At 32.2% G+C, this 24,862-nt stretch overlaps 2 protein-coding genes across 5 annotated transcripts in view; one reads left to right on the forward strand and one right to left on the reverse strand.

Moving 5' to 3' along the window:
* The window catches only part of LOC135143863 (uncharacterized), a 418,109-nt gene that overhangs the window by 361,447 nt on the left and 31,800 nt on the right, over nucleotides 1-24,862 (reverse strand). The gene's annotated exons all lie outside the window — the stretch shown is intronic.
* On the forward strand, nucleotides 16,461-24,782 carry LOC135143870 (uncharacterized). 4 transcript variants are annotated; one of them, XM_064075806.1, is made up of 8 exons: nucleotides 16,461-16,777; nucleotides 20,400-20,884; nucleotides 20,995-21,350; nucleotides 21,404-21,599; nucleotides 21,977-22,095; nucleotides 22,152-22,427; nucleotides 23,435-23,704; nucleotides 23,755-24,782. In XM_064075806.1, the coding sequence occupies exons 5-8, from the start codon at nucleotides 22,065-22,067 to the stop codon at nucleotides 24,084-24,086; spliced, it is 909 nt and encodes a 302-aa protein (XP_063931876.1). In that variant the 5' UTR covers nucleotides 16,461-16,777; nucleotides 20,400-20,884; nucleotides 20,995-21,350; nucleotides 21,404-21,599; nucleotides 21,977-22,064; the 3' UTR covers nucleotides 24,087-24,782. The 4 variants fall into 4 exon arrangements, with proteins under 4 accessions (XP_063931876.1, XP_063931875.1, XP_063931879.1 ...); XM_064075805.1 differs by having other exon boundaries at nucleotides 20,400-21,350; XM_064075809.1 differs by lacking the exon at nucleotides 20,400-20,884.

The raw sequence follows: 24,862 nt of genomic DNA on the forward strand, positions 1-24,862 counted from the left end.
GACGTATTTCGTCATTACCAAAATTTTTATAGTTCACTGAACAAACTGAATTTTTCTGAATATACAAATTTCTAGAATAGATACGTTAATTTTAGAAGCCGCTTTGGTTGTTTTGTAACAAATTTTTTGTGATGAATCATAAAAGTAAAATTTTCAGTAAGAACATGACTTCCAAAGCAAAATTGAATATTCATCCCTAAAAGAAAGCGGAATATGTATTTTGTTAAGTATTAATTATTTATGCATCAAAGATGGAATCGTATCATAACGTGCTTATCCCCGTAACAACACTAAGAGAAGTCTCTTAGGCCCGAAAGCAGAGATAAAGTCAAAAATTTGGAGGTTATGTTATCAGTATTCTTGTTTGGTATTACCAAAAAGGTGTTGCAATTTCGTTCATGTTACAAACTGTAATACGAAACTTAAATTGCAGATTTTACGGTCACTTATTCTCAAGTTAACTGCACGTTTTGAAATTAAAGAAGTATTTTTTTCCATATGACATGTTCCGTCATTACGAAAATTTTAATAGTTAACTCAACAAAATGAATTTTTCTGAATATCCTACCACTTTCTAGAAGGGATGCGTAAATTTCAGACACTGTTTTCGTTGTTTTGTGACAAATTTTTGTAATGAATCATAAAAATTAAATTTTCAGTAAGAACTTGACTTCCAAAGCAAAATATAATATTCATTCCTAAAAGGAAGCGGAATATTTTGTTATGTAATAATCATTTATGCATCAAAGATAAAATCGTATCATGACGTGCTTATCCCCGAAACGCCTCTAAGAGAAGTCTCTTAGGCCCGAAATCGGAGATAAAGTCAAAAATTTGGAGGTTATGTTATTAGAATTCTCGTTTGGTTTTACCAAAAAGGTGTTGCAATTTTGCATTCATATTACAAACTGTAATGCGAAACTTAAGTTGCAGATTTTACGTTTACTTATTCTCAAGTAAACTGCACGTTTAGAAATTAAACAAGCATTTTTTTCCATATGACGTATTTCGTCATTACCAAAATTTTTATAGTTCACTGAACAAACTGAATTTTTCTGAATATACAAATTTCTAGAATAGATACGTTAATTTTAGAAGCCGCTTTGGTTGTTTTGTAACAAATTTTTTGTGATGAATCATAAAAGTAAAATTTTCAGTAAGAACATGACTTCCAAAGCAAAATTGAATATTCATCCCTAAAAGAAAGCGGAATATGTATTTTGTTAAGTATTAATTATTTATGCATCAAAGATGGAATCGTATCATAACGTGCTTATCCCCGTAACAACACTAAGAGAAGTCTCTTAGGCCCGAAAGCAGAGATAAAGTCAAAAATTTGGAGGTTATGTTATCAGTATTCTTGTTTGGTATTACCAAAAAGGTGTTGCAATTTCGCATTCATGTTACAAACTGTAATACGAAACTTAAATTGCAGATTTTACGGTCACTTATTCTCAAGTTAACTGCACGTTTTGAAATTAAAGAAGTATTTTTTTCCATATGACATGTTCCGTCATTACGAAAATTTTAATAGTTAACTCAACAAAATGAATTTTTCTGAATATCCTACCACTTTCTAGAATGGATGCGTAAATTTCAGACACTGTTTTCGTTGTTTTGTGACAAATTTTTGTAATGAATCATAAAAATTAAATTTTCAGTAAGAACTTGACTTCCAAAGCAAAATATAATATTCATTCCTAAAAGGAAGCGGAATATTTTGTTATGTAATAATCATTTATGCATCAAAGATAAAATCGTATCATGACGTGCTTATCCCCGAAACGCCTCTAAGAGAAGTCTCTTAGGCCCGAAGGCAGAGATAAAGTCAAAACTTTGGAGGTTATGTTATTAGAATTCTCGTTTGGTTTTACCAAAAAGGTGTTGCAATTTCGCATTCATGTTACAAACTGTAATACGAAACTTAAATTGCAGATTTTACGTTCACTTATTCTCAAGTTAACTGCACGTTTTGAAATTAAAGAAGTATTTTTTTCCATATGACATGTTCCGTCATTACCAAAATTTTAATAGTTAACTCAACAAAAGGAATTTTTCTGAATATCCTACCACTTTCTAGAATGGATGCGTAAATTTCAGACACTGTTTTCGTTGTTTTGTGACAAATTTTTGTAATGAATCATAAAAATTAAATTTTCAGTAAGAACTTGACTTCCAAAGCAAAATATAATATTCATTCCTAAAAGGAAGCGGAATATTTTGTTATGTAATAATCATTTATGCATCAAAGATAAAATCGTATCATGACGTGCTTATCCCCGAAACGCTTCTAAGAGAAGTCTCTTAGGCCCGAAATCAGAGATAAAGTCAAAAATTTGGAGGTTATGTTATTAGAATTCTCGTTTGGTTTTACCAAAAAGGTGTTGCAATTTTGCATTCATATTACAAACTGTAATGCGAAACTTAAGTTGCAGATTTTACGTTTACTTATTCTCAAGTAAACTGCACGTTTAGAAATTAAACAAGCATTTTTTTCCATATGACGTATTTCGTCATTACCAAAATTTTTATAGTTCACTGAACAAACTGAATTTTTCTGAATATACAAATTTCTAGAATAGATACGTTAATTTTAGAAGCCGCTTTGGTTGTTTTGTAACAAATTTTTTGTGATGAATTATAAAAGTAAAATTTTCAGTAAGAACATGACTTCCAAAGCAAAATTTAATATTCATCCCTAAAGCGGAATATGTATTTTGTTAAGTATTAATTATTTATGCATCAAAGATGGAATCGTATCATAACGTGCTTATCCCCGTAACAACGCTAAGAGAAGTCTCTTAGGCCCGAAAGCAGAAATAAAGTCAAAAATTTGGAGGTTATGTTATTAGAATTATCGTTTGGTATTACCAAAAAGGTGTTGCAATTTTGCATTCATGTTACAAACTATAATGCGAAACTTAAGTTGCAGATTTTACGTTCACTTATTTTCAAGTTAACTGCACGTTTTGAAATTAAAGAAGCATTTCAAAATCATTTCTAATAGGTAATTTTAACTTTAAAAATAAACAAGATTGAGAATTGAGGATAACTTTCATAGCATTAAGTAATCAGTTTTTAAATGTTTCTTTTAATTAAGGTATTTCACATTCATGATCATGATTATAATAAAAGAAACTCCCATAAAATCTATTATTTTCATAAGATGATCAACATAATAAAATTTTCTGTGATGTAAGTACACGAAGTTTTATTATTTATTCATAAATTATTTCTAATATGTAATTTTAACTTTAAAAATAAACAATTTTGAGAATTGAGGATAACATTTTGTATTTAAACAGTGTTAAGGCATTTATTTTTAATTTTCGCAGACACATTCAAACCAGATGGGTGACCGTGTATTTTATGGTGTTTTTACCAAAAAGGTCGGGACTGTCAATTATCACGGGTTGTTAGAAATCTTGAAAGGTATAAAACGCACTAAATTTTATGCGTCATGCCGCCCATCTGGGCGACCCTATGTTTTATGGTGTTTTCACCAAAAAAACCTGGACTGTCAATTATCTCGTATTTTTAAAAATATTCAAAGTAATAAAACGCACTAAATAAGCGCTGCAAAGGCAGGGTGATGAAATGTGGGTAGACAACGGAAAGTAGAGACAAATTAACTAAAGAGAAAACGAACGCCTGATGAGAGAAATAATTTGGTTACGATATCAGATAGATGATTTAGATTTGAGGTAACATAGTTTAACCTTTTTTGTTTGTATGACAATCGGGCTTGAAATTGAGATTGTCGAGAGATTTCGTTTTTTCAATTTTTACTTCCCGAGAGTGAGCCAAAGAAGTATTGTAATCGGATCCATCGGACGAATGGCCAATTTTATAGTTTCTCGACGTTTCATGACCTCTACAATACGAATACATAGGTGTCTCATTTCCGTCTGTCTGTCGTCTGTCTTCTGTCGTCTTTTGTCTGTCGTCTGTCGTCTGTCGTCTCTAATGTGTCGTCCAGACACGTAACCAGCCCTTTATTTTGGAGGGGCCCAGCCGGGCACTAATTTCAAATAAGGGGGCCTTTAAAAAAAGTGTTCATTATTATAAATCAATATTTTACTTGAATCACAACCAGTATATAAATTTAATGGGGTGCAAATAGTTGAAATTGACCAACACCATGAGAATGCATTTAAAGTCTGCGTGCCAATACTGCATAGTGTGTAAAAGGCATATCAGTTGTACCGGCTAATTGCTTAAAAAAGTTATCGACAAAACTGTTCACAGCAGTATCGCATTACTCAGAGAGTTATATTACAAGATAAGAACATAAGACTACTCACAGATAAAATTTACTTCTGACCTGAAATTTCGAATTTTCTTTACTTTTAAAATTTAAAATTAATTTAAGGGGGCACCAGGGGTGGCACAGGGTTTTGCAGGGGTGGCCTCCCCTTGGTTACGTGTCTGGTGTCGTCTGTCGTCGATGTCAATTTTTTTACCACTGTACCGATTTTTATCAAAGTTTACGCATATCGTATATCGTGTAGATGGTGAAACCCTAATCAAACCTTGTCTAACCATCCCCACCGTGTGATGACGTCACACCCAAATTTTAGTTCACACATGTTGGTTAAACTTTATGGAATAAGATACCCCTCACGTGTAGTTTATGAATCCGTCTTCAATTTTTACCTCAGACCTCCGAGTGTTTAGAAAAAAAATACAGTTCATAAATTTTTGTTAGACAGATAATCTTCGAAACTACCGGACCGATATTTGTCAAATTTTGCACATATGTTATACATATGATGTAGATGGTAAAACGATAATCAAATTTTGTGTAACCATCTCCATCAACGCGGTGATGACGTCACACCAAAAATTTACTTAATATATGTTGGTTAAATTTTATGAAATAACATACTCCAGCACGTCTAGTGTATGAATCCGTCTTGATTTGTTTCAGAAAAAAAAAATTATGAATTGATGTTAGACAGATAATCTTCGAAACTACCGAACCGATGTTTCTCAAATTTTGCACATATGTTATACATATCGTGTAGATGGTAAAACGCTAACCATTTTGTCCAATCATCGCCACCAATGCTGTGATGACGTCACACCAAAATTTGACATAATATATGTTGATTAAGTTTCATGAAATAACATACTCCTGCACGTGTAGTTTATGAATCCGCCTTGAATTGTTTAAAAAAATATATGAATTTTTCTTAGACAGATAATCTTCGAAGCTACCGGATTTGACTATGTTAAATTTTACATAAGGTATTAACTTCAAATTTGTAATTTAGCTTTTACCACTAACCCAAATTGTCAGTGGTGTTGTACAGATCTTCCTTACCCCATTCAGTCAATTGCAGAATTTTAAAATTTTATTTTTAATTTTTATATATTGATAAATAAAAAAAAACATGAACGATCTGTTAATGTACAGATAAAAAAATAGTAAGAGTAGGTTTCATGCAAATTTTGCTACAAGAAAATTTTCTGATGACGTCATCAAAACCGTCGCTAATAAGACACGTGCATATGTTTGGGTATGCGTTTTTCAACAATAACAGAAACTGTACAGAATTTTCAAATTTTCAATTTGATGGAGAAAATATTTTTGGTTTGCTTATTCAAATAAACTGATTAATTTTTTAATCTTTTCAATCACTATATAAAAGCAATTCTTAATTGAAAAGAGGACTGTCAAAATTTACAATTTTTTAGTACCTGAACTACAATTATAACGTTAGTCGCTCAAAGAAGCGCGATATTTTGTTAAGTAATAATTTACACATCAAAAATGGAACCGTATCATGACGTGCTTATCCCTGAAACGCCTCTAAGAGAAGTCTCTTAGGCCCGAAGGCAGAGATAAAGTCAAAAATTTGGAGGTTATGTTAGTAGAATTCTCGTTTGGTATTACCAAAAAGGTGTTGCAATTTTCCATTCTTGTTACAAACTGTAATGCGAAACTTAAGTTACAGATTTTACGTTCACTTATTCTCAAGTAAACTGCACGTTTTGAAATTAAAGAAGCATTTTTTTCCATATGACGTGTTTCGTCATTACCAAAATTTTTATAGTTCACTCAACAAACTGAATTTTTCTGAATATACAAATTTCTAGAATAGATACGTTAATTTTAGAAGCCATTTTGGTTGTTTTGTAACAAATTTTTTGTGATGAATCATAAAAATAAAATTTTCAGTAAGAACATGACTTCCAAAGCAGAATTGAATATTCATCCCTAAAAGAAAGCGGAATATGTATTTTGTTAAGTATTAATTATTTATGCGTCAAAGACGAAAGCGTATCATGACGTGCTTATCCCCGTAACAACGCTAAGAGAAGTCTCTTAGGCCTGAAAGCAGAGATAAAGTAAAAAATTTGAAGGTTATGTTATTAATATTCTTGTTTGGTATTACCGAAAAGGTGTTGCAATTTTGCATTCATGTTACAAACTCTAATACGAAACTTAAATTGCAGATTTTACGTTCACTTATTCTCAAGTTTACTGCACGTTTTGAAATTAAAGAAGCATTTTTTTCCATATGACATGTTCCGTCATTACAAAAATTTTAATAGTTAACTCAACAAAATGAATTTTTCTGAATATCCTACCACTTTCTAGAATGGATGCGTAAATTTAAGACACCGTTTTCGTTGTTTTGTGACAAATTTTTGTAATGAATCTTAAAAATTAAATTTTCAGTAAGAACTTGACTTCCAAAGCAAAATTTAATATTCATTCCTAAAAGGAAGCGGAATATTATGTTATGTAATGATCATTTATGCATCAAAGATAAAATCGTATCATAACGTGTTTATCCCCGAAACGCCTCTAAGTGAAGTCTCTTAGGCCCGAAAGCAGAGATAAAGTCAAAAATTTGGAGGTTATGTTATTAGAATTCTCGTTTGGTATTACCAAAAATGTGTTGCAATTTTGCATTCATGTTACAAACTGTAATGCGAAACTTGAGTTGCAGATTTTACGTTCACTTACTCTCAAGTTAACTGCACGTTTTGAAATTAAAGAAGCATTCCAAAATAATTTCTAATATGTAATTTTAACTTTAAAAATAAACAAGATTGAGAATTGAGGATAACTTTTATAGCATTAATCAGTTTTTAAATGTTTCTTTTAATTAAGTCATTTCACATTCATGATCATGTTTATAATAAAAGAATCTCCAAAAAAATCTACTATTTTCATAAGATGATCAACATAATAAAATTTTCTGTGATGTAAGTAACCGAAGTTTTATTATTTATTCATAAATTATTTCTAATATGTAATTTTAACTTTAAAAATCAACAATTTTGAGAATTGAGGACAACATTTTGTATTTACTGTCTAAACTCTTTTTACCAATTTTTAAATTGCATAATTGAAAGTATTACATTAAAAATTCTTTAATACATTATAAACACAATTATGATAAAGAACCGGACGAGCCAGCGTTTTCTTTTGCCAGCGCGGCGTATTGAAAGTAGGTATTGCTACAGTCGCTTTGGAATATTTTTAAAATTTGGTACAAAATAAAATAAAATACATTTACAACACATTACCAACTGCAATACGAGTATTTCAACATCATGCGCGGTGTTAAAAATGTTTGTGTTTATACATCGGAAGAATGTCAGTTAGACACTTCTTTGATTTGAATAAGTTTATCGCCTCAAAACAGCTGACTAATAGTTGTGTATTATACAAGACGATAAACAAATTCTTTATCTATGAGTGAAAAGTGTTAATTCACGAGTGGCAATAGCCATGAGTGGATTATTTTTCACGACTAGATTAAGATTGTTTATCGTCTTGTATAATATTTTACTATGTCTGAACTTGTGCAGAGACTGTTTATACTACTAGCTTGTTTTTCCCCAAATTTAGAAAAACACAGCGTCTTAACAAATGCTTTATTCGCTGCTCCCTTTTTACAACGGATTCCGAACACTCCGTGCAGTCTCCGATATGGAATGACGCTTGACGCATGGAACAGTCAGTCTGTGGGAATTTCTTGGCACGTCTCCTGACCTTGCAAAATTGGTCATCTTACTCGTCGGGCGATTAGCGCAAGTTCAACCTTGAGTTTCGAGTCGCAACACATCGTCAGCGGCGCTAACAAACAAGACGGATATGCTGCTCAAGCCCTTCTGGCTCAAATGTAACGGAATATAAAATTTATTTGTTTTTAATTTGATTATTACAAAATTACTATTTCGTTTTCAACTGAGCGTTTGTTGGCACATACGACTTCCAGCCAAGCAGCCACCTGCATTACTGTTACCAAAATAGTAATTAAATAGTCAATTACTACTATTTTCTAATTTGTTCTATTTATGTTAGTATAGAATATTATCATTAAAAATGTGATTTATGTGTTCGTGAGATGTAATTAAACACTTTGCAATGACTTAAAAGTGAATTTATAATTTATGTTATATCAAAATCTGACGTTTGATAATGTAGATAAATGGTAAAAAAATAATGTAACGCCCTCACACACACACACACATAAAAAACATGTTTTCTCCAAATTTTCTCTCCTACATATAGTTCAATAATTTTAAAAGTGTACCGCACACTTTTGAAATTACTGCATTTGCATTATTATTTTTTCAATTTGCTGATACAGGGTGATGCAAAAAAAATAATGAATGACTCAATTTAGTTTATTGATGAAATCAACAACTGCAAAACCGAATGCCTTGAAATCGTGCAGATATTTTGAAGGTATTGCAGCATGGTAAATTTTTAATCAAAATATATCTCTATCTCCTCAAGAAATTGATGACGTCATGTCAAAATTTTTACGAATAAATATCTAAGATATGCAAAATATGATGAGTTTATACTTGTGATCCATCATTACATTACTACTTAAGACGGGGAAAACCATTCTTGAGTTACTATTTAAAATAAACTGATTAATTCTTTCATCTTTTCAAGCCTCATATATTAGCAATTCTTAGTTTAAAATACAACTTTCAAAATTTATCAGTTTTTTATTACGAGAACTAAAATTATGGCGTTAGTCGCTCAGTACAAAATACAGAGTTCAGAATAAAGGATTGCGCCGTCCATCGCTATTAAACTATGATCTTAGTCATTCATGAAGGACCGCGGCCAGCATTTATAAATAAATCATGACGTTCGGATTGTACAAAGTACGGCGTTCATCGTTTGTAAGTCACATCTTCCAAATTTATAAAGAACTAAATTTAGACTTTTATCTAACGGTCGGAATGTCAAAACGGAATGTGTAATTAAAAAATCATTAATTCATAAACATCTTTATATTTGCTTAAGGTACTTTATCCTCGCAACCCGCCTAAGAGACAGCTCTTAGGGTCGAAAACGTAGATAAGATAAAAAAATTTGGAGGTTATGTTATTAGAATTCTCGTTTGGTATTGCCAAAACGGTGTTGCAATTTTGCATTGGAATTGCGGAAAGCAATACATAACTTAAGCTGCATAACTCCGATTATTTACTCTCGAGATAAATACACGTTTTGAATTTAAAGAAGCAATTATTTCCATTAAGCGTGATTCGCAGGGTGCCCAGATTTGGCGATTTATCGCCATTTTGGCGACTTGGCGCCCAAGATTAGCGCTGTTTTTTAATGTCGGCGCCAGTTGGCGATTTTGGCGAATTTTGGGGACTCTATTATTTTTCCATTTTTGTGTACAGTTAAGTAATGAAAAAAATCGAAAAAGTCAACAATCAACTATCACTCTCACTCTCATCCCCTCACAGTCGCTCGTCAGTCATTAGTCATCACTCGTCAGTTCATCACACTGAAAGGGTCAATGCATTTTTTAATTAAAATAAATATTAAAAAAAGGATAAGTGCTTTCATTAGATTTCAACAATATATTTTGTTGGCAAAGTCCCTATTATAGCCTCTAGAAAACACATAGTATCGTCACCGTGGAGCAAACCTGGCGGAAACTTAACAAAAACAAAAGTTATTAACACCATTTGACAGATCGCGAAATTTAAAATGGTTTTATGTTGGATTTAAAGTTTGTAGTTTATGTACAAAATATGGATTTTTAATATGAATAAAATATAAAATTTAATCAATAAAATCTTATTTAATAATTATTAGTTATATTAATTGACAATTAATTGACTTTAAACAAAAAGACCACGCCAAGACCACGTGACAACAACGGTTTACGCGCTGTCAACTCTCTGCTGACACAATTTGGTTCTAAACCAGGGAAATTTTTTGCGTTACCAACTCCGTTTGCTCCACTCGTACAACAATGGATAACGGTACTATGTATTTCTCTATATCTCTGGTATTTCTAGGGGCTATAGTCCCTATATTTAATATATGGTTTTGGGTTGGCGATTTTGGCGGCTTTCGAGTCCCTCTATTGGCGATTGCTGTGACAACTGATCTGGGCACCCTGGTGATTCGTCATCAACAAAATTTTAATGGTTACCTACACAAACTAAATTTTCCTCAATATACCAATTTGTGGAATGGATACGTAAATTTGTAAAGCCTTTGTGTTTTGAAATACCTTTTTTGTTATAAACCCTCAAGTTGAAATTTACGATAAGATGTTAACAGCAAAGGCAAAATTTAATATTCATCCCTAAAAAGAAGCGCGATATTTTGCTATGTAATAATTTACGCTTCAAAAAAGCAACCGTATCATTACGTGCTTGTCCCCGAAACGCCTCTAAGAGAAGTCTCTTAGGCCCGAAAGCAGAAATAAAGTCAAAAATTTGGAGGTTATGTTATTAAAATTTTCTTTTGGTATTGCCAAAACGGTGTTGCAATTTGACATTCGTGTTGCGACAAACAATGGAAAACTTAAGTTGCATATTTCTGTTTATTAAGTTTCGAATTAAACACATGAGAATTTAGAGAAACATTTATTTCAATATATAGCGTGCTTTGCCCCGACCAAAATTTTCATCGTGGAGCAAAATGAATATTTCTCATTTAACCAATTTGTAGAATACATACGTAAATTTTAACACCTGGTGCCGTAATTTTGTAATATATTTTTTGGAATAAACTGTGAATTGAAATTTACATTAAGGTATCAACTTCAAATTTGTAATTTAGCATTTACCATTAACCCAAATTGTCCGTGGTATTGTACAGATCTTCCTTACCCGATGTATAACAATTCAGTCAATCGCAGAATTTTAAAATTTTATTTTTTGGTTTTTATATCCTGATAAATAAAAAAAAACATAAATGATCTGTTAATGTACAGATAAAAAAAATAGTAAGAGCAGATTTCATGCAAATTTTGTTAAAAGAAAATTTTCTGATAACGTCATCAACATTGTCTCAAAGACACGTGCATCTGTTTGGGTATGCGCGGTTCAAAAATAACCGAAACGGTACAGCATTTTCAAATTTTCGATAAGATGGGGAAATCCATTTTTGGTTTGCTCATTCAAATAAACTGATTAATTTTATAGTCTTTTCAACCAGCATATATAAGCAATTCTTAATTGAAACTACAACTCTCAAAATTTACAAATTTTTTATTACCAGAACTAAAATTATTATTACAAAAGACAGAGTTCAATTCGCTGTTAAACTACGACCTTCGTCATTCGTGAAGGATGGCAGTCATCATTTATGTTATAAACACTAGGCGGAAAAGTATCTTACGGATGCAATTCCCCAGTTGAAGCAATGTGTGTTTTACGGCGAGTAGCGGGGACGCTTTGATCTGGTCCACAAGGTCGTAGCCAGTGCGTCGCTAGGAGTGTTTACAACTTGTTAAAAAACTACTTCTATATTACTATCAGTGTTGGGCAGTATCTAGATACTTGTATCTAAATAAAGTATCTAGATACATTTTTGGGTATCTAGTATCTGTATCTAGATACAATCGAATTTAAGCACTAAATATCTGTATCTAGATACAAAATTAGTGGCGCAGATACAGATACATTTTTTTATTTCACTTTTTTTTTCAGTAATTATTAGTTGAGTTATACTACTAGTAGTAATTTTTGATACTTCATGTTGGTGATTTTGGTCACATAAACAAAAGTAGAGGTAAGAGGTACACTAATAGTGTTCTGTCACGGAAATTTTCATATTTTAAATACCATCATTTCCTACATGGTAGCCTTCAGTACTTATACATCTTTAAATATAATCCTGAGGGGTAATAAATCTAAGCCATCGTAAGAAGATATTTTAAAAACCATAAACCGCAATTCACTATTCACTGCGTTTTACCCTTGTCGGGGCAATGTACTTTATCTGTGTACCAGTGGCGGCTGGTGGGTCAAAATTTCGGGTCGGCCAAATATTTTGAGTCTACACCTTGGTGTTATATATTTTCGTAATGTATGGCTGCTACTCATTAACCACTGACATTTTACGTGCCAGGATGTACAAAACATCTCAAATGTTTCGACCTGTTAAAATAATTTTTTATAGGAAATTGACAATGTCAGTTTGATTCCAAATACTATTAATCCTTAATTCTACTTGTTCTGCTTTATCATTAATTGAGAACCACCGAAAACATTATTTTTACTGAGTTCCGCGTCGACCGGCGGCTATACGGCTTGCCGACCCCGGACATCCACAATTAAATAATAATAATTAAATAATGACATGCAGTTAAAAAATATAAAAAAAGTAATAATAAAAGTACCAACTGTTAACTATCTTCATTTACATTTATTTATTTTTAATGTATATGACAAATTGTCAAATAAATTAATTGAATAATTGAAAAATTAAAATGATTTAAAACTTTAAATTCGTTTCTGAAATATCTGAAAACGCTTAGATGCTAAAAATACAGAAAAAGCGCATTTATGGTGTAGCTAAGTTATGTACGAAAAATAAAATTTTAGATAATTTAATGTAATTTTTTTCGTTTATTATTCATACACAGAAAAATGTATTAAATCGACAATTATTATTTAAAAAAAAATAGTATGCACTGAAGAACATCGAAGCCGTTATTGTCTTGTAATTTGGTTAGCTATCTTAAATATTAAGCGTTTTAAAAACTAAATTCGCGTTGCTGGGTACGGCGAAGGAGGATTTCGCCGGACCTGGCACAACATACGTTCCGCCAGGTCTTTGTCTACTACAGTGTACTAGACAAAGAGAACGATGAAACCGTAAGCTGCTACGAAGTCGAAACATCGAGCATAATGCATTCCTGGGTACGGCTTGCCGAAATCTCGCCGGCAAAGCGTGTTTATCAGCATTTAAAATTAGCAACAAATGCTTTATTTTGTACCTACAACATAATAAAATATATTTTTAATATATATGATCTATCCTAACGTACATTCAAACTTTATTTCTTTTTTTATTTTCTAATTTCAACGCTTACTAAGTATTTTAAAATGACTGGTACGGCGTGGCCGACCCTGCCGCCCCTGACCAGCCGCCCCTGCTGTGTACCTGAGCAACCCGGGTCCGGTAGGCCCGCTGTTTGTATTTGTGTTATTAAAAATAAGAGTAATTTTAATAGTGAAAATATGTGTTTAAGGTATGTTATTATTTTTAGAAAATAATAATTGCGTGTTACATAATGATTAATGTTTTCAATTAGCACAAATTAGTTTGTAATCGACTAATCGAATGTTCAATACATACATTTCTCTCGCATAAATTGCATATTTGTTACTGTTTTATATCTTTATTTTTCGGACAAATGTAGCACCTTTTCCTGTTGCCACATGTGTCATTTCTTCACTTTTTCATTGTTGGACCTAACGCGAGGCGGGCTTGGCAGGTTCGTTTTGCCCTAGAATGTGCCGATTATGTTTAAATGTAATTAATTATCTTGGGCAATAAAATTAATATTTTTACAACCTTCCGTAGAATAATTTATCGTGATTCGTGATATATTCTCAGAAATCGTGAAACGAGATTAAAATAAAATGAGTTTCAACAAAAATCTGAAAATTTAAAGTTGCACTCTGGCGATTTCTGCCTGCCAGGCAGCCTTTGATCCTATAAGGGATTTAAATACCTTTCTAAGAAATTGTACTTATTTTGCCTTAAACGGAACCAGCAATGCTTCATAAAATGTATATACCTGCGGCACCGGGATAGACGAATACCGGACATGGTCATAAAAACATCGTAAGCCGATATTGAAGAATAATAATTTATGACAGGTTGCCGCCAACAGACCTTCAGCACAGAATAATCATTTCCGGTATTCTTTTGAAATAATAATTTTAATGCTGGAGATAATTATTAGATATACTCAAACACAATTTGGACAGTGTGGGAATAAAAACAAAAAAACATATTCTTTTTAAGCGTACGTAATAAATATTGGACAATTTGCGACACATCAATCAATGAGAGTTTAAAAATAAATTTCACATGTTCTAAACATTATAAAGGCACTTCTACTGCTATGGAAGTGGACGTTGTTTTAGAAGGGTTTAGGAAATTATGTATGTATGGTCTAATTTATGGCAAAATAATATCCGACGGAAACAGTAGTGTCTACAATAAATTACTGTCATCAGTGTCATTAATTAATATATATCATCTGCATGGTTCATAATTTCATATTCAAAAGATTGAATGTAAGAATCATATTATTCGCAATTACGTATCCGAGGAAGCGGTACAAAATTTGGCGAATAGCGAAGCGATGGCCTATTTGCAGGAAAAAAGAAAAGATTTTTCAGTCTTGCATAACTATGCAACTGTAAAATGTTTATTTTTTAAATTTAATACCACAATCCCTTCTTCTGCACCTGTGGAACGGGTGTTTAGTACTGGAAACCAAATTCTGACACCACGAAGAAATAATTTAGGTGATAATACTTTTGAAATGTTGTTAATTTTAAAAACTTCATTAAACAATACATAAAAAAATACATAAAAAGTTTTCAGTTATTTTATTCGCCAAAGTTTCAAAAAGTATCTGTTTTCTTGTATCTTGTATCTAGATACATTTCGAAAAAGTGGAAAACAATCTGTATCTAGATACTTTTATCTTCCATATATCTGTATCTGTATCTAGATACTTTTAAAAGTATCTGTCCCCAACACTGATTACTATATTACTTCAAATAAAAATACTCGATGCAATTTTTAATTTTTCAAACACAGGACCACACATTTGTGGTCTCCAAAATGTTATATTATGTTGATGTAGTCCAAAAGAAAAATATATTTGTAATCAAACTATCGCCGCGACAGCACTGGATCGAGCGTATGAAACACAACTCCGCGCGTTGGTTATAAATCAGAATGTATAAAGTACGGCGTTCATCGTTTGTAAGTCACAGCGTCCAAAATTTATACTAACTTATATTAGCAGCTATATTCAGAGTTTTCAAAATCTGTCTAACAGTCAGAATGTAAAAACGGAATGTGTGATTAAATAATCATTTATTCGTAAACGTCTATAAATTTGCTTAAGGTGCTTTATTTCCGCGATCCTCATACGATAAGAGACGGCTATTTGGATCGAAAACGTAAATTGGGCCAAAAATTTTGAAGTTATGTTATTAGCATTTCTGTTTGTATTGCCAAAAGGGTGTTGCAATTTTGCATTCATGAAGCGAACAGCTATGCTAAACTTAAGTTGCATATTTATCTTTACGTTTATTTACTCTCGAGTTAAATACACGTTTTGAAATTAAAGAAGCATTTTTTTTCATAGGACGCGTTCCGTCATTACCAAAATTTTAATAGTTAACTCAACAAACTGCATTTTTCTGAATATACCAATTTCTAGAATAGATACGTAAATTTATGAAGCCGCTTTCGTTGTTTTGTAACAATTTTTTTGTAATGATTCATAAAAATAGAATTTTCAGTAAGAACTTGACTTTCAAAAGTTCCAAATCAAAATTTAATATTCATCCCTAAAAGGAAGCGGAATATCTTGTTAAGTAATAATTATTTAGGCATCAAAGGTGAAATCGTATCATAACGTGCTTATCCCCGTAACACCGCTAAGAGAAGTCTCTTAGTCCTGAAAGCAGAAATAAAGTCAAAAATTTATAGGTTATATTATTAGAATTCTCGTTTGGTATTACCAAAACGGTGTTGCAATTTTCCATTCATATTGCGAACAGCAATGCGAAACTTAATTTGCATATTTACAAATAAGATAGTAAGAGATTAACGTCTCTGTTATTTTAATGTTAAACAGAATATCGCTTTTTTAATTAAAAATTGACTTGAATTGAAATTTTCAGCGCTGTTGCCACTTTATTGAGGCTCAAAATATTAACGAGAATGACAAATTTCTAATTTTTTACTGATAAATAGGTAACCATTGATAGCAGTATCGTAGCGTATTGAATAATTTTAAAGTTTATTTGTCTGCGTTATATGCCAGCATGAAAATGTTACTCATCGTTATTTTACTGCAAACATTTAAATCAAATTAGGGAACGATGCATCTGCATCTGATGCATCTGCATCTGATGCATCCAGCGTTGTCTCGTTGACCTTGGAAATCTGTAGCAAGTGTAATAATATTGTGCAATACTGTCTACTGCACTTGCCGCCAACCTACCAGCCTACCACCGCGTCCCGTCAGTCTCCAATTTGTAGTTGTAACGAAGAGTCGAATGTAGCCGCTGTTGTTGTTATCACGCTATTGTTGTTTATTGTGCCATCGTTGTTTATTCTGCCATCGTTGTTTATTCTGCCATCGTTGTTTATTCTGCCATCGTTGTTTATTCTGCCATCGTTGTTTATTCTGCCATCGTTGTTACGTAAAAAAAGTGAATTTTATCACAATATGTGTGACTCGGAAGCAGGAAGTTCTGGCCTAGGTCGTTCTAGAGAAAGGTAGGTGAATAATTTTTTTTATTACGCACTTCAATAACAATAATTTCTGGTGATTCTATACTTTGGCTTAAATTGTTGAACAAAACGTGTTGTGCAGATAACGCTAGGGGAGTTCCGGCCACAGTGGTTTGGTGGTCATTTTTTCACTTAGATTTTTATACATTTTAGTTGTGTATCATTAGTCCGATGTATTTGTTGAATGACGACCGCCATTAACCACACAAAGTAATTATAAAAAAAATCAAAAACTTAATTTTAACGCAAAAGTAGTCGTAGAGTCGGGTGGCGTAAAATAAGGGCCTGAATAGAGAATACTTTCATATTTAAAAGTAAATGTATTTCAGTGTGCCATCTTTTTGAATTCAGTTAGAAATACTGTTAAATTATGTGGTTGATCCATATTGGTAATCAAGAAAAAAAGCTCATTTATCAATGACCTCAGACTTGAAAAAAATTACATCTAAAACAACATTAAAGTTCCGTTATCATAAAAATTCAGATATTTATTTCTTAGCGATCTTTCTGTTAGTGTTATTAAATTGATCTTGTTTCAACGTTTTTGCCGTAGCCTGGTATTTTTTTCTTTTTCAAATTTTTAACTTACTATTGCTTTTGTTAAAGTTTAAAAACATATGCTGCCCATAAGGAATACGAAAGTTGAAAAATGTTGTAGATTGTTTTTAGTACTTGCATTTTTATGCTGCTCTTGTAGTGATACAGTTTGATTTCAATCGATAAGCTTCTACGACAAAAACAAAATTTTTCACAAAAATGGCTTTCTAAGAGTAAAACAATAAAAATGCTAATGCTAGTTTGCTAAATTTTTATAAATACATATATGTCTATGTCAGGGTTGGAAAAAATCGGATTAAAAAAAAAATCAAAAATCAATGATTAGTTTTTAAATTACATTTTTTTTGTTTTTTTTAATGTTTTTAATTTTTCTTTGATTTTTTTAGTTTTTCGGTTACCCACAGTAATTCAAACTTCAAAAGTAGTGAGACAAAAATTAAAAGTTATGTAACTAAATTTTAACTTTTAATTATTTTTATTCAGTTTTTAAAAGCTATATTTTAGTAGTTGTTGTAATTTTCATTTTCTAGGTATTTTCATACATTCACAAATGCGGCTCTGCCTAGTTTGAATCGTGCCTCTATCGGCAAATGTAAACTGCAGCTGACGAAATAAATACTTTACGTTCCAAGAGTCTAATTCTATTAATTTTGGGAAAGTGTCGTAAAACCATTGTCAGTTTCTTTTATTGAAAGCTTGAAAGGGTCTGCATCCATTGTAGACGTAAACGTAAACATGCCAGATGCTTGTTTTTTGCTATTAATTTACGACACTGCCAAAGTTAGGAGAATTGGATTGTACTTGTAAATTGTAACGGATCTTTCGCCTTCGTGGTGTCCCGGAAAAATCTACGTAAATTGCGGCGGCACTCAGGTAGTACCCTTATTGAATTAAATTGCATTTAAAAGACTGTAACATGCATTATATGCTCGTAATTCAAAAAGAAAATTTAAAAAATCAAGAATGATTTAAATCAATGATTAAAAAAAAATACTTGGTTTAAATTACGATTTAAATCAAAAAGTCAGGCCAACCCTGGTCTAGGGACAATATCGAGTCTGCAACTTTCGCAAATGATAAAAACTACTTCGCGTCAGTTATACAACAGAACAATAAAATCGGAACGCCCTGCTATCAATTTGAATATATTTTAAGTCCATTGGCTTCAATTAATCAAAAAATTTGTCTAATGTGTTACGCAGTTATTTAACAACACAGTAGAAAAGAGTATATGTTAATAGTGCTAGTAGTGGGAGTAGATTAGAGCTTGGGTAGTTATTAAAATCTAGTTGTATTGGCTTGCTTTCTTTCTTCTTCTAACAGACCTGAATTTTATCGCAAAAATTTCATATCATTATACAGGGTGAGTCACAAAACACGCGGTCATCGATAACTCATAAATTGTTAGAAAAAAAGTCAAGCACCAAAATTTACGATACTTTGAGGGCTGTATGCTAAAATTATTTTTATTTAACTCAGAATCTTCAGTTTATTAGGGTTGGGACACTGCTTGTTTTTTTTTTTTTTTAATGAAACGCCCATATATTTCTACATTTACTAGCCATTTCCTGGTTTTTATAAGCATAATTTATCATTTAAAATCGATTGCGAGGTTGCCACGTTATTCCTTTTTTTTTTAATTCTTTCGACAATGAAAGAGTTATCAAAAAAATCGCAAATTGTGTGTTACAATATTTGGCACTTTGTTGTCGTACCAATTAAATCAAATTTTAAAATACCCATTGTTTAAAAAAGTTCTGATAGTTTAATACAATTTACAAATATGGATATTTATATTTTTCCATTAGCACACAGTGTTTTATTACGATATCTTATTCTAATTTTGTGCTCATTTTTTCAATATGTCAATGTCTCTTAAAAAAGTAAAAAAAAAACATAGGAACTCTCAACTTTAAATATAGAAAATACTTAACAAATGGGGAAGAAAACAAAAAATAGAATGAGATGCGATAATAAAATACATGATGTTGTATTTGAAAAAATTGGAATATCGTTATTTGAAAATTGTAATACTTATTTTTTTGATAAACATTATGTACATGAAGATTTAATTTTATTTATACCACAACAAAGCGCGTCTTTCCACAAAATCTTGTTACACAAATTTAAAAAATAACCCTGCTGCGATTTTATTTGTGAATACTTTCATTCCCAAAAAAATTGAAGAAAATTGGAATAGCGTGCCAACGTGGCATCGGAATTTCAAAAATAAATTATCATTTCTAATAATTGATGAAACATCAAGGAACGCGCGGTAAATGACTCGCCCTGCGAAATTTGTAATATCTCATTACAAAGTATTTTGAAAAAACTACGAATAGGTAATAATAAAAAAATTAGAATACTCTGAAAGTGAGGGAAACTCTGGACATGCACATTTAGAAAAGCAGCGATATAGAACAAAAAAATAACAAAAATGATAAGTACATATCAGCATTTTTTTAATTTTGTAATTATTGGATATATTCTTCCCATTAACAGAAGATAAAAAGTACAGTAACCTATTGTTTACGTGAAATTTAGAAATAGTAAGTTCAACATGCATGTTTTGATTTCATTTTAAAATAATTCACTTACAATTTTATGTTATACAAAGTGTCAAACGATAACACAAGCTGCATTATCACGTCAAAACAAACCAACAATTATTAAGAAGTTGGGGCCATAGTTTGCTCCAATCCGAATTAAAATACGCTTTTGAGGATCTATTAACGCAGGGTCAGAAAGAGTACTAACGGCAAAATTGGCAAGGTCGATAACAGCACATTTGCGACCCCAACTTCTTAAGGATGATTTCTTGCTTGATTTGAAGTGATACAGCTTGCGTTAACGTTTGGCAATTCAAACCTGCCATCCTGTATAAAAGTAAAAAATACGCAACTCCGAAAAAAACGGTGTATATTCAAATTGTTCCCTGAAAACAGTTTTTAATTAATCTCTTTGAAGTCACAATTTTTCAACACTAGATTATATTTTGATTAAAGTGCAACACTTCAAGTCAAAGTTTCAGTATTTATTTTTGTCGTAGTTATTGTACGAAATTCTCGAAGGGGGAATGTAAAGATCCGATGTGCAATTTAAAGCATCCCTATAAGTTCTGTCGGGACTTTCAAATGGAGAGATGTCATAGAGAGTACTGTCGATACCTTCATGTGTCCTCAAAAGATGAAATCCAGTACAGAGAAACGCTATATCAAAGCGACACCATGAGGTACGAGACGTTGAGAACATTACAAATTTCGGGCATTTGTCAAGAATTTAAACAATTCGGCAACTGTAAATACGGAAGCAAATGCAAATTTACTCATAGGACAATAGAGGAACAAGAAAATGATAAGTTTATTTGTCCAGTCTGTTTCTCCGAAATAAGCATGACCTCTTGGTGCATTTTGAACCCTTGTATGCATAGTACTTGCGGAGGTTGTTTAAGAGAATTGATTGCACGTGATATGCCTCAATGCCCTGTATGCAGAGGCCAAATAGAGGAGGGAAGTTGTCCACTTTCTTTTATTGGTACTTTTTTTTTTAATTTTTCGTCTTTGACTCCAATTTAATCGATCAGCTTCAGTAGCTCATCGGTTCGATCCGCTGAAATTTTATGTGCTATATGATCTCGTTTTTAGAATTTTAACACCCACTCCCTGCAGAGAGTTCTTAATGAAGAGATGTAGAAGGGTTCAGTGCAAATACCGCCATGAATTTATTATATGTAACAAGATCCAATGTTTGGGCAGTTTAAAGTGCATCATGGTACATAATTTAACTCCGCAGGAAATAGAGCAGGTTGAAAGTGAGGAGATGCCTTTTTCACAAAATATTAATATCGAACTGCGTCGGCTAGCCTATGTTATAACAAATAGTTATAAAGCAGATATCCAGAATCATATGTGTACAAGGGAGCTCACAAGAACAGAAACTTGTATAAGAAAAACATGTGTAGTCTGTAAGCCTCAAGAAAACTATCCGTTGCCCCTCATGAGTATGTTATGACAAAATGTGTTTGACATTTTATTTTTCACTTTTTTTTATTAGGAAAAATTGTATGCCACTCCTGTAGATTGCCATTGTTGCCCAGTAAGTCTTTCTACTTAGTCACATGCGGGCATGTTATTTGTGAACAATGCTTATCTCATGCCAGAGTGGTGGTCTTAGAAGAGGACGACACAGTTTTATATTTCTGCCCTGATCCCTTGTGCGCTTCAATGACTGAAGTCAAAAGATTGCATTGGTAAGTAGTTTCGCTTTTTGCTTTCGTAGAAAATTGTTAGAAATTTAGCTTGTGATCAGTAGTGGAATCTTGGAACTTCATTTGGTACTTATAATTATGTAATTATTCGCTTCAAACAAAAATACTTAACAAGCAGGAAAAACCCGTTTTCCGGTTTCAAAATAGAAACAAAACGGGAATTTTGTTTTCTTGCTTCAAAACAAAAAAATTAAAACACGATATTTCAAAAGTTCGATACACCAATATGTGGCAAGGTGTATCTGGCTCAAAGCAAAAAATTGTCATGTTTTCGCATTTTTTCTTTTTCGTTTCGCCCAAGAAATTTTAGAACCAGTGTTTGTGTTATGGTCTTAACGAGTTCATCACTTATTTTTCAGAAAAAAAAAACGTCTTACCCATCACCTGACATATTCAGAGGGAACTCCTAAAATCTTTCAAATATGGCATAAAACACTCAAAAAAAGGATGCTGGACAATGTTATAATGAGTAGTTCAGGTAACTCATTTCTACTCTTTATAATCAATCTATTTCATGTCAATCTTCTTCTATAGATCTGAATGTTTTGAAATTGGCAAAACAACATTTAGAGGACACAGAATGTTGGCAAGTTGATTTGGTGCGACCAATAGAAGAGATCGTTTTTGAATACGTACCCTGCAGCCGATACGAGATAAGTGACAGCGACGAAGAACCTTTCCAAAGTAATGCTACCGACGAAGAATATGAGCCAACTTCTGAAGTGTCAGAAGAAAGCGATGAAAATGGCGAAACATCTGAGCACACGAAGTCTCAGTTACAGACTTGCAAGAAAAGATTGTTTGAAGGAGGTAGGTATTTCATTAAGTAATTATAATTACGAAATATTCAGGCTTTTTGTAAAAAAAATCCAAAACGTCTTTTTAATGGCCGACTTAGATTTTTTTACTCTTGTCTTAAACTCAGGTTTCTATTTTCTCGGATTCTGATCAATTTTATTAAAATGTCAATTTTTTTTCGTTAGCTTTCTTGCTAACATTTCCAAAGATGCTATAAAAATGATTAGTACCTAACTTAACATAATAAACGTAACTTACATAACACATGTAACACTAATTACCTATACATTATACATATGCTATTTCCAATATACTTTCGTGCATAAACATAAACCAATATTACACATTTTTGAAAACAAACAACTTACACACATCCATCACATATTTTTATTCGTCCATCTGAAAAATCTTTTCTTAACTCAAATGTTAAACTCCAAACCACCAATCGGGTGTTATGTAAGTTGCAAATAAGACTTTTGGCATACCAAAACTTTTTTTTTTAAATAACTAGAAAAATTTTTTCTAGCTATGCCTGATACCTAAATGTAGTATATTTTAATATACAGGGTTAGTATAAAGTCCCGGAACGGGCGAATAACTTTATTTGAAAAGTTTTTTGCTGAAATTTTTTTTGGATATATACCTACAACATTGATTGCATTGATTACAACATACAGGTTTTTTTGGCATTTTCTGATGCAGAATAAAAAACTAATTTCAGAAATTATCAACTTGTTTATTTCTAGTGAAACAACATCTGGGTGTTCCATTAAAGTTGCCATGTTTAATTATACATCCAAAGCAAATTTCAGAAAAAAAAACTTTTCAAATAACAAAGTTATTCAAACGTTTCGGGACTTTATACTAACCCTGTATAATTCTCTGGAACAACCCAATAAATAATGTATGCAATGCCATTTGAAAAGTAAGTTACTCTCATCTGTAGAGATTTTTACAACTTACGTTATACCTAATATTAGTCGTTTATAATGTTCTAATAATTTTTCAAATATTTATAGAAGGACAAAGTTCAAGTAGTTCTTCAATGCCCACTACCTCGAACCGCAATGAAGACTTTGACTTGATGTTTACGCCATTGGTTTCGCCTGTTGAAGAATCAAACTGCAGGATTTCCGCTCATTTGACCATTTATATAAAGAAATGTTTCGTTTCAATGAAGATACACACCGTTTTACATGAAGGGCATTACGTTTGTGATGCTTGCAGTGGAGATGACAATACCATCAGCGGATTTTTGTATTCTGGTTTGCCCGCGACAGACCATAAATGTATGTATAGTAACAAAAAAATGCAAATCGAAGTTTAATTTTTGTTGTAGGTAATAAACTTTCCGACAAAAACAGAACACTTGTGCTGCTGTCTAGAAATTTTGGCGAACGTGAAATCCAAGTGAAAGTTCGTTACTGTCTCCCCGTCGGAAAATTAATAGGGGAGGAACTGCCGATTGAAGAGGAACGTAAGTTCATAACACCGTTAATTATGGATTGTGGTTCTTCTGCCCTAGTAAACCCATTAACGTCAAAAACCAAAGGAAAACGCCATTGTTGTTATTTCTGTGAACAGTTTTTTGTTGAAATGTCTTCACATACATATTCTTCGAAAACACAAAGATCAGGAAGAAGTGAAAAATATTATGACTATGAAAGCTAATAGTGTGGAACGGAATGCTGCGTTACGAGAGATCAGGCGAAAGGGTGATTATAATTTTAACAAAAATGCCACCTGTGAGGAAAAAATTGCTATAAGGAGAGTAGTGACAGGACAAGCCTCCAATTTAATTACTTGCCCAAATTGTTTTGGTGAAATAATGACCAGAAACTTTGCTCGACATGAACGCAAATGTACTGGACGGCCACCAAATAGAAGAAATGTGCTTAAAGAAGCTCGCTTTAAGATTATCCAGAAGGAATTTACAGCGAATTCTTTCAGTCAGAAACTTTTTCTCGCTTTCTTAGAGCCTGTTCAAGTTGGGCTAATTCTACACGAGATATTAGAAGATAAATGTTTGAAACTTGTTGCTGAAAGATATTCCTTAATGCATCGAGGTTCATACAGCGCATTAAAGAACGATCGCCAACATTTGCGTAGAATGGCACGATTGATTTTAGATGTTAAAGACATAAACCCCTCCATTCTGGATTTTGAAGATCTGATACTCTATGGAGGTTATGATGCCTTACTAGAGGGAGTTTTCAATTTGTGTTCACTTGACAAGGAAACAGGCGAGTTTGGAAAGCCAAGTCTGGCAAAAGCTTTACGATCGAGTATTACATTTCTTTTAGACGCACTTAACGTTGATTATTTAACTCATAATCTTCCCACACAATGTGAAGAGCGTGGCCGTTTCGACAATTTCAAAACTCCATGATAAAAACTATGGAATCTATGTTGGCAGGTCAGCTGGTCGAACCAGCTTGCAAAGAAAA

The sequence above is a fragment of the Zophobas morio genome, unplaced genomic scaffold, assembly GCF_036711695.1.
Source record: "Zophobas morio isolate AGI-343-1 ecotype UQ-CSIRO unplaced genomic scaffold, CSIRO_AGI_Zmor_V1 ptg000076l, whole genome shotgun sequence".
Lineage (NCBI taxonomy): Eukaryota > Metazoa > Arthropoda > Insecta > Coleoptera > Tenebrionidae > Zophobas > Zophobas morio.